At 31.8% G+C, this 10,338-nt stretch overlaps 1 protein-coding gene across 3 annotated transcripts; it reads left to right on the top strand.

Annotated features, from left to right (window-relative positions):
* Positions 1-423: 423 nt before the first annotated feature.
* LOC148235370 (putative RNA-binding protein Alsin2) lies at positions 424-3,460 on the top strand. Of its 3 annotated transcripts, none has more exons than XM_088186963.1 (7): positions 424-594; positions 829-923; positions 2,166-2,264; positions 2,344-2,562; positions 2,701-2,913; positions 2,986-3,143; positions 3,213-3,460. In XM_088186963.1, the coding sequence occupies exons 1-7, from the start codon at positions 534-536 to the stop codon at positions 3,292-3,294; spliced, it is 927 nt and encodes a 308-aa protein (XP_088043089.1). In that variant the 5' UTR covers positions 424-533; the 3' UTR covers positions 3,295-3,460. The 3 variants fall into 3 exon arrangements, with proteins under 3 accessions (XP_088043089.1, XP_088043090.1, XP_088043091.1); XM_088186964.1 differs by lacking the exon at positions 424-594 and adding an exon at positions 1,210-1,284; XM_088186965.1 differs by lacking the exons at positions 424-594; positions 829-923 and adding an exon at positions 1,214-1,298.
* The last annotated feature ends 6,878 nt before the right edge of the window (positions 3,461-10,338 follow it).

Raw genomic sequence — 10,338 nt, 5'->3', positions numbered from 1 at the left:
TTTTTTTTATATCCCCTTGAATGCTAACATATCTTAAAATAAACGGTAATTGGTCTTTGTGGCTTACATTTGGCGAAAAATCAATAACTAATGAATAATATAAAGTTTCCTAAAGCTCTGAAATTATTTTTTCTTCATTGCCTAATAAATTCGTCATAAGTTGAGAGAGATAAATAATTCACAGATCCGATATAGGTCATTACATATTTTTTAATTATTTTACAGGAATTCATTAAATTGATCTAAGCATTCTATACATTCTATACAATTTTCAATAAATGAAATTGAATAAGTTATGTATTCTATTGTTTTTAAAAAATATATAAATCGAAACGCATTTTGCGTAAGCTTCTTGGCGGCTAACGTTAGCTCTCACTGTAGCGTCTTTAGTCGTCGCCATAGTGCTTTCGTCGCTGTTAACCCAGTGTCGTGGCGAGCGGCGGCTGGTCACGGGCGAAGTCTAGAAATCGCTCCGACGCCGTTTGCCGTCGATTTGGAGACGCGGAAGCGACTGACGCAACCTCGAGCTCAAAATGTCGGCACAGGAGCAGATGAGGGCCATGCTCGATCAGCTAATGGGCACCGCCAGAAACGGTAAGCGAGGGCTTATCGATCGAACGATGCATTGCGAGTTTCTCTTATTTGGAAACCGCCGCAACGCACGCGTTGTTTGTTTCGCGTCGCATCGCATCGTTGTAGAATGTGACACATTTTAAAGACCTGCGCGGTTTTCGATCGTTTTTAGACCACGTCGAAAGATGAAAAGACGTTATGCAGAATATATTCGATTGTTGTTGATGTTGTTGATGTTGTTTTTGTTAATTTCAGGCGAGACTGATCAGTATCACGTCAAGTTTTCCGATAGCTCCGTATGCAAGAGCTTCCTGCTCGGATGCTGCCCGCACGAGATACTGCTATCGACGGTATGTAGCTGTTCATTGTGAATGGATTTTGTTATATATCAAAGTATGCAAAATTTTAATACTTTGATACGTCTTGGTCGAGATTTTTCTTCTCCCTTTTTGTTTTTAATGTGCGGGCGGAGGTTTTTCAATGTTTCGTTTGTAAAATATCGATCATCTATATATTGTTATTTTTCGATCGATATTTTACAAACAACGGTGGAAATTAAAATGATTCAGTAATCTGAATCATGCGGAGAAAAGGTATTCATATTAGCACTAATGCTGGTACAATATACTTTTTCAGAAATTGATCATCACATTATCTAAAACTTAAACAAAGAGGATAGAAAATGTTTATATGAATGAGTTAGGCCGTTCTGTAAGTACTCTGACGTACGTATAAAAAACGCTATTATGTCTATAGGTTTATTCTGTTAATATAATTGTACGGTTTGCGACGGACCTTTTGTATGAAAGTCTCGTTGTTGAAATTCGATTGAACGGTTAGATAATCTCTGCCTCGGTAAGTAAATTTATTATATATTTAAAGAGAATGAGCGAGAGACGCTTTCTAAAACGGGCTATACGTCAAATGGGTACGTAATTAGTGAATTTTGGATTTTGTTTTCTCTAAAATACAATTAAAATCGATAAATCACAATCCATACCATCTACTAAAGTTAAAAATGACGTTGTAACAATATCTCGTCTTTTACCAGATTAGTGCTAAAATAATATTCATTTTTCAAATCGAGTCTGTATCGTATTCCAAATTTGGTATCTGGCTGGAATCGATATCGGACATTATTTATATTAATATTAATATTAATATTAAAATAATTCATTTTTAACATTGCTCGGAATCTAAGCAAACAAATAATGGCTACTAAGTGATAAAAGTATATTTTGTCAGCATATCGACTGTATTGTTGTGCATTTAATTTTCTTTAACACAAATATGTATTGTTATCATTTATATTTAAAATGTGTCATTTATTTTTATTTGTTGTCGATCGACTATCAACGTCTGGGTTCTTCCGATCTGTAAGCTCCAACAAATTTATTTTATTTATGTTTAAAACTATAATAAATATATACACATAATTATACTATAAATAAATCGATACATGTCAGGAAAGATGACAATCGATACTGTCTTTTTTAACATGTTACACATTTGAAAAAAGCATGAATGTATACTTGTATCGTTCGTATGAAACGCAATCACTAACGGACAATATGTTTTTATATCGTTTACAGCGTATGGATTTGGGTGAATGTCCAAAAATTCACGATTTAGCTCTGCGCGCCGATTATGAAAACGCGTCCAAATCCAAGGATTACTTTTACGACATCGACGTGAGTTGATACGCTGCGTGCGTTTCCAACGTTTCCTATTATTTCAGATACGCTAACGTGTTGCGAAATTCCTTTTCAGGCTACCGAACATCTTCAAGCGTTCATTAGCGATTGCGATAGAAGAACGCAAGCCGCTAAACTGCGTTTGGCCGAAACTCAGGAAGAACTGTCCGCCGAGGTGGCCGTAAAAGCCAACGCAGTTCACGAGCTAGCCGAAAATATTGGTAAAAAGTTGGCACGCGCTGAAGCACTCGGCGAGGAAGGTTTAGTCGAAGAAAGTATGCGTTTGATGGAGGAAGTCAGTATAATATACATGTCATTATTGGATAATTTATAGTAAAGCTCCTCGAGCAATTTCAATAATTAAAACTCGAGGAGTTTTACTTTATTACATTTAACGTCTTATCAAATGTGTCATGCTAAACGTCTATTTTAGATCGAGCAATTGAGAAAACAAAAATCTGAAGCCGAACAAGAATACCGTAACTCGATGCCGGCGAGTAGTTATCAACAGCAGAAATTGCGCGTGTGCGAAGTGTGCTCCGCGTACTTGGGTATACATGATAACGACAGACGTCTCGCTGATCACTTCGGCGGTAAACTTCATTTGGGATTCATTACCATCAGGGAGAAATTGTCCGAACTACTGGTAATGTTTTACATATTTTTTCATGCTTATCCATGTCGGTTGCTAATTGTTCATTTATTTGCGGTACGGTAGAAAACAATCGAGACTAGAAGGGAAGAACGTCGAAAGTACTACAAAGACGATAGACGCGTTTCGAGCAGCCGCAGTCATTATGTAGGCGGTCGGGAATTGGACAGAAGGGCGCGTAGACATCGCTCCAGATCCAGGGATAGACGAGAGCGCAGCGAGAGGTAACTTTCAGTTTAAATTAGTAAATCGGTAAAAATATTCATAATAACGCATTAACGTCCACAATATAGATCTGATAGGAGATCGAAGAGTAGAAGCCGCGAGAGGAGACGCAGTCGTCGCTCCAATTCTAGAGATCGACGAAGAGACTAAAATCAAAGACGTTATGTATAATTATTATTTATGGTGTTGTATCACTGATTGTTGTAATTTTTAGAACACTCGCGAACATTTTTGCCATGTTTATATAGATCCTTTCGAAACCATCTGTATGCACTTTAATAGACTTTGATTATTATAGAATAAACAAATTGTCATATATATTCGTTTCATTTTATCCAGATGTGCCAACTTTTACAATAGAATTGAATAACGATTAAACTATCATTATATAATTTTATTAACGACTACTCTGAACAATAATTTGCTTCGTGAGTCATGATAATAAGAGGTCAAGTTAGGATGGATCATAATAATCTCTTTCCCAAAAGTTTAAGACCAAACTATTTTTTGTTGATATACTGAATTGATAAATTTATAAAAAAAAAAACATTATATGAAAGATCAAATAAATATTTACCATTAAACTTAAAATTACAATTTTAAATCTAAGACATTTTCATCAAATATCTACCCTATTAGCAAGGCTGTGGAGTCGTTGGAAATATTTCCCGACTGACTGTTTCACAATCTTAAAATATTAAATTTATTTTTAATTATTTTATTCATTTATTTTCATGTAAATAACAACAAATAAGAAAGAACAAAAAAGAATTATAATAATATTTATTAAGATTAGTGCCATGCCGGTTTATGTGTATGTGTGACCACGCCAGCCGGCTGTTTTGATTAAGTGCATAACAATTTTTGTTTACTTCATATTATCAACTTAAACACTCACGACGAACAATTAAAAAATTATTGGTTGGGGTGGAAAGGGTTAAAAAGGAGTCCGAGTCAGTCGCTTTTTTACGATTCCGCTTTAAAGGCTCCGACTCCACAGCCCTGCTTATTAAATAGACAACACGGCTTTGCTATTATTCTAATAACTAAAGTTTTCAATTTAGTGCTTGATATTTTAGCCCACCCACTCTGGAAGCGTTGTCTTGTTGGAAAATAAAACCTGGCATGGTTAAATGTCTGCACATAAGTAGCACTAGCTATTCTAAAATTGCTATAATTTTTTTGAAATTCTGTCTATTTTCATGAGGTTTTCAACTACCGCTGCTGAGAAACAACTCCACACCATAACTCAACCTCCATTTTGCCTTATAGTTGGCACAATACAGTCAGGACTCATTTTTTTCGCTGAGTAATACTCTAAACAATTCAAATTTTGATTCATCAGACCATAAAAATTTGCACTAATCTTCAAATGTCCAATTTCAATGTTTTATAGCTTAGTCGTACCTCTTCCTTTCAATTTATGAAAGTAACAAAGGCTTTTTGGCAACAATGCGTCCTCTAAGTTTTGCTACCCTTAATCGACGCTGAATGGTTGACACTGATATGTTTTCAATACTACTCTTTTTCACTTGAAAGCAAATTTCTGTCGAGTAAGCCTTCTATTTATTTTACTTGGGATTCCTATATGCTGATCCCTTTGTTTCGATGTATTTATAGGACTTCCAGATCGAGGTTTATCACAATTAAGTCCTATATCTTTAAAAAAATTCACATCTTCCTGCACGGTGGTTAATTTTTAGGTAAAAAAATGTCAGAGTTCTGTTGTCCTGGTGAAGAGTGACGATTGCAGTTTATTTCTGCCATTAATTTATTTTTTCGCCCCATTGTAGCAAGAGATTTTTATTTTTAACGCCCCCAAAACCAACGCGAGTAAATAGTTCAATAAGACGAAACTAAATGAAAAAAGGAATTTTCCAGATTGTGATTTATATAGTTTAAAATACACATAAATTAATGTGCATAGATAAAAAATTAAAAGAGTATACTTGCCGTAGCATATTTAACAGCTGAACCAGATTAGTCACGCTTGTCCCTTTTACTAAAAAATTGCCATAATATAATTATGGATAATATAGAAAATAGTATATTCTTTAATTGGGTAACAATATTTTTAATAGTTATAATAAATAAAGGTGGATTCGTAACTATGAATGTCGTTGCAGGTTTTGGTCTTAAACTTTTGACAGATAGTGTATATACATAAACATACATACACATATAACTAAAAACATGATAAAAGAACAGACATAAATCACATCAATAGGTGTGCATTGTCCCATACGAACTGAACCAAATTTCTATATGTGCACGAGAAAATGTCAGTATCTCGATGCACAGTATTGAGCAGACAGATGGTCTTCGCCTGAGAAGAGTTGGCAAATGCTCCAGTCCTAGACTTCACAGGCAAGAACAGAGAACAGTGGACGCGACCGAGAATTATAACCGCCTTCCGGAGCCCACATTTGGAGCTGCTCGAACACCGAAGGGTTGTCTACTATGCCTTTGAGCAATTTCCAAAAGTGCTTAATTATATAAACACTTTTGCGAGTTGACAACGAAACGTATCCCAGCGCTCCCAAAATGAAAGCACTGAGAAACAGGAAAGGATAGTACCCGTATTCCTTCAAGTATAAATATGGAAGGAATTTTCACTACACTTTTTCTAGCCTCAATTCATTGCATTAACTCATTACGCCTGGAATCCATATAATAGAGCCAGCTTCTAGTATGGTGCGAACTAGAGCATCATAAAGAGTGTGCAATACAATTCCTGAAGTAGCGTGCATTTCTTATAATGAAACCGAGCATATTTAATGATCTGCTGTGGGTCTCTGCAATGTACAGACTGAATTTTCAGTGTTAGTAAAGGAAGAAAAGGAAGACCTGTTTAGAATATATCCGCCAAGATGGTAAGAATATTCCGCCGGCATCAACTACTTTGAGAATTAAATTGTGTGTCTTTTTTTTCACAAAAAATCAATCAGTTAAAGCAAGCTCACTTCCATAAAGAATTGAGATCCTCCTGCAGGTGGAGGGAATCCGAAATCGACTGCACTCTCTTGAAAATTTTCAAGTCATCCACATATAATATAAAATTTGAACGATTTGTTGCTGTTTCTATGTCATTAATGAACAATAGAAACAGCAATGGAACCAAATTGGATCCTTGAAGTACTCCAGTAGAGGTCTTATTTCGTTCTGAAAATGAGTTTTCATATGTGACGAATTGATATCTATTGGTCAAGTAATTTGAGAATAGGTTTATGAGTCCTTTAGAAAACCCGAAATTAAATAAAAGCTAATGAAGATCGCTGTTGACGCCATGATCCTCGAAAAAGTAAATTAATTTGTGAACTTATTACCCCGTTAGTATGACAAGGGCATGAAACAGTTTTTGAATGAATTTAATTATAATAGTGTATAGGAAGAACCGATGGATATGTGAAAAAGAATAATTTTTAAAAACACCGTGGCTTCCAAAGGATTAAATGGAAGTTTGACATAAGTATTTGATACGAAACAAACGTTTTACATAAAATTTTGTGGTTTAAAAAACGTATTATTTAAAATAAGTTTAGCTTAATCGTTATCAAATTATTACTTGCGGTTTGGTTTTAGATTGAAAAAATATTTTTAATTGAGGTCAAAACCTAATAAATTTATATATAAAATAGAAATACATAGGTGATATTTAGTTGTTAATTGGAGTATGTTTCTATTGTTACAAATATGGCAGACAATACCAAAAACAGAAAAATTTTTGCACTTCTAAATTTCTTATGTATGTACTGGTTTACTTAAATATTAAAGAAGCTCAATGGTTATAAAGTTTTAGAAATTCTTTCACAGTTAAGTACAAAGCATTGCTTTCCACCAGTTCTCTGTTCATGATCTAAATAATTACTTGTGCTGGCATAGAAAATTAATAGAATCTTTTTTAATTATTCGAAAAGCAAAATGTCACCATTGATGCAAAAATTACAATCTAAACATATGCTTTTAAACCATGATAACTTTTTAACAAGTTATATAACGTTAAATTTAAAATAGAGTTTCGTAATGATTGCTTTTTTATATTCACAATGCTAAAATCAGTAAACATCAAACTGCAGATCACGTACCAATAAATAAAAAATAAATTTGTTTAGAAACACTAAATATGTAGGTCTAAGTATTGGCGGCGTACCTCAAATTAAAGATTAACGAATACGTTCGAAGACTGTAAGTAATAAATAATTATTATTTATTTATTTTATTTTATTAATTTATTTAGCTTAATAGCTAATCTTTACATCTAACAAATTTAGTAAACATATATAAAAATATATAAAAAATACATAACAGAAAGAAAAAATATACAATAATAAAGACTTAATATTATAATATTTTATTTCTATATGTACGAAGGTGTTTTTTTATTCCATTTATAAAACCCGTTATATTTTTGCTGTTTCGGATTTCTCTTGGAAGACTATTATATAAATTAAAACCTCCGTACATAATTCCCCTAGCCGTACTCGTTTTCTTATACTTAATTATTTTTAAATTTTCTCTATTTCTAGTATTATATTTATGTACATCTTTATTTCTTATTAAATACTTATTAAAATAGTGTGGTAACATATTATTTTCTAACTTATATATAAATACTAAAACATTCATACTCAATATTTCTTGAACATTCAACCATTCTAATCTATCAATCATACTTTTACAATTAGTTAATCTATTTTTATTTAAGATTACTCTCATTGCCCTATTTTGTAATTTTTGCAACATTTGTTTATCTAATTTATTCAACATATTTAATAGTGTTGCACAATAATTAAAATGGGGCAATATTATACTATTGTAAATTAATTTTTTTGTATTTATACTTAATATATTTCTTAATCTAGATAATAAACCTATTTTTCTACTAATTTTTTTAATATGTAATTACAATGTTCTTTAAAGTTTAATTTTGTATCAACAATTACTCCTAAATATTTTATATTATCCACTATTTCTATATTAGAGTTATTTATTACTATTTTGGTACTATCATCTAACACATTTTTATAATTAATAAACATACATTTAGTTTTATTCTCATTTAATTTAAGTACATTATTCTTTAACCATATCTCTAACACACCTAATTCATCATTCAAATTACTCACAACTTCTTCAATGTTATCACCCATGCAATAGATCAATGTGTCATCCGCAAATAGATGAACTTTACATTTTCTTACGTTATTAACTATATCATTTATATATAAAACAAACAACAATGGTCCCAATTTAGACCCTTGTGGTACTCCATAATACACTAACCTCTCTTCAGAACATACATTATTTATCTTAACTTTTTGTTTTCTTTTATATAAGTAATTATTAAACCATCTCAAAACTATATCACTTATACCTATACTCTCCAATTTCTTCAACATTATTTCTCTGTCTATTGTTTCGAAGGCTCTCTTGAAATCCAAGAAAACTGCTCCAATGATTTTGTTTGTATCCTTAGCCAACAGCCAATCATTTATCACTACTTGTAATGCAGTTTCAGTGGAATGCTTTTCTCTGAATCCCGATTGTTGTTCACATATTATGTTTTGAGAAGTAATAAATTCCTTTAATTGTTTGATTACTACTTCTTCTATTATTTTTTCTATACACGGTAGCATGTTGATTGGTCTCATTTCTTCAACTTTTTTACTATTTTTTATTTTAGGTATAGGTACAATAGTAGCAATCTTTAAATTTTCAGGCATTTCTCCTAATGAGAGTGCTTTATTTATTAAATAATTTAATTTAGTTCCTATTATTTCCCATGTTTCTTTAATTATATTTATATCTAGTTCATCAGTACTAGTTCCTTTTTTAAATTTACATATTATGTTATGAATTTCATCTAATGATACTGATTTAAATTTACTAAATTTTACAATTAATGTTTTATTATTATATTGTACTAAATTACTAATCCTTGGTATTGAATTTACAATTTCTTCTATGCTCTCAATATAAATACAATTTTATGAAAGGAATAAAACAAATTATAAACAATGGCTACATTTTCTTCGGAATTTGCTTTTCTATTATGTCGTAGCTGACCAATAAGAGCAATGTACTTGCTTAAAACCAATAATCAAGTATTTGCTGTTTAACAAAAAAAAGAATAATGGAGTGTTTGCTTACTTACGGCATTCTTGGTAGATGATCGTTTGCAAAAAGCGGCATTTTGTCTATTGTTTTAATTTACCACCAAGGATTTATGATCGTTAATCTTGATCGCTTGTTATCCATCGGTTGATTGATAACTCTCTAGCAAGAGATGTGAACAGATATTTTTAAATACTCCAACGCAATTTTGATATCAATTACACAGAGTAAATTATTTCATTCGGTAATTAGTACATATTATAGATTTAGAAGTAACAAAAAATATTTATTCTTTACTTTTGGAAACATGAAAAGAGCAAATTCTGCTTTTACAATTATGTGATTCATAAATAGAAGATTATAAAACTTTCATTTAAAATGTTATGATGCTTTCAAGTTTTAATCCGCGAGAGTTGAAAATGATCGGCACTTCGTTAAGTTTCTGTTAATCCTGACATATTTTTGATGTCAACAATATAATGGGACGGGTGAGCCCTTTCACGTGTTTTTACGATAAGCAAATTCATATATTAAAATTATCCCACGCTCACAGACAAAAGTAAAATAAGAGTGGTTCTAAAATATTTCTTTGAAATTTCTTTCCATTTAACTTTGGTTTCATCACAACTTTGTGCAAATTTGGGTGTTCTGCTGATCTCGTTATTATTATTTGAATGAGTTCTATGGCTATTGTTAAAACGCCACAGAAGCATAGAAAGTAACTAAAGCTAAACAATAATTGCTCATCATTATCTTTAATACCAAACACATAATATAAAGGGTCGTCATACAGAAAGCTCAGTTAATAATTAATAAAATTTATCATAAATGAGATAACGTAATTTTGTACATTGAAAATGTGCAAATAAAAATCATTTTAAACGTCAAAGTAATAGGTATCTGATTTATTAATATGAAGGAACTACAGGTTTATATATTTTCCATCACAAATAATCAATAGTTGCATACGGCTACTTCTCAGTTTAATAAATACTTACTCATGCATTTTTACGCATGTCTCGCTATTTTGTACAGCTTGTATCAACCGGGGTGCTGCAATGTACAGTCTCGACTTTAATT

The sequence above is a fragment of the Plectrocnemia conspersa genome, unplaced genomic scaffold (assembly GCF_051122295.1).
Source record: "Plectrocnemia conspersa isolate PC_06_02 unplaced genomic scaffold, ASM5112229v1 ptg000005l, whole genome shotgun sequence".
NCBI lineage: Eukaryota > Metazoa > Arthropoda > Insecta > Trichoptera > Polycentropodidae > Plectrocnemia > Plectrocnemia conspersa.
The sequence above is the reverse complement of the archived record's forward strand: the minus strand, read 5'-3'. Positions and strand labels throughout refer to the sequence as shown.

Bases quoted from the DNA above. Each gene is read 5' to 3' on its own strand.
- LOC148235370 (XM_088186963.1), top strand. From the start codon at position 534: ATGTCGGCACAGGAGCAGATGAGGGCCATGCTCGATCAGCTAATGGGC. The intron at 2,563-2,700 runs GTCAGTATAATA...CGTCTATTTTAG, and splicing joins GTATGCGTTTGATGGAGGAA to ATCGAGCAATTGAGAAAACA. The intron at 2,914-2,985 runs GTAATGTTTTAC...GCGGTACGGTAG, and splicing joins AGAAATTGTCCGAACTACTG to AAAACAATCGAGACTAGAAG.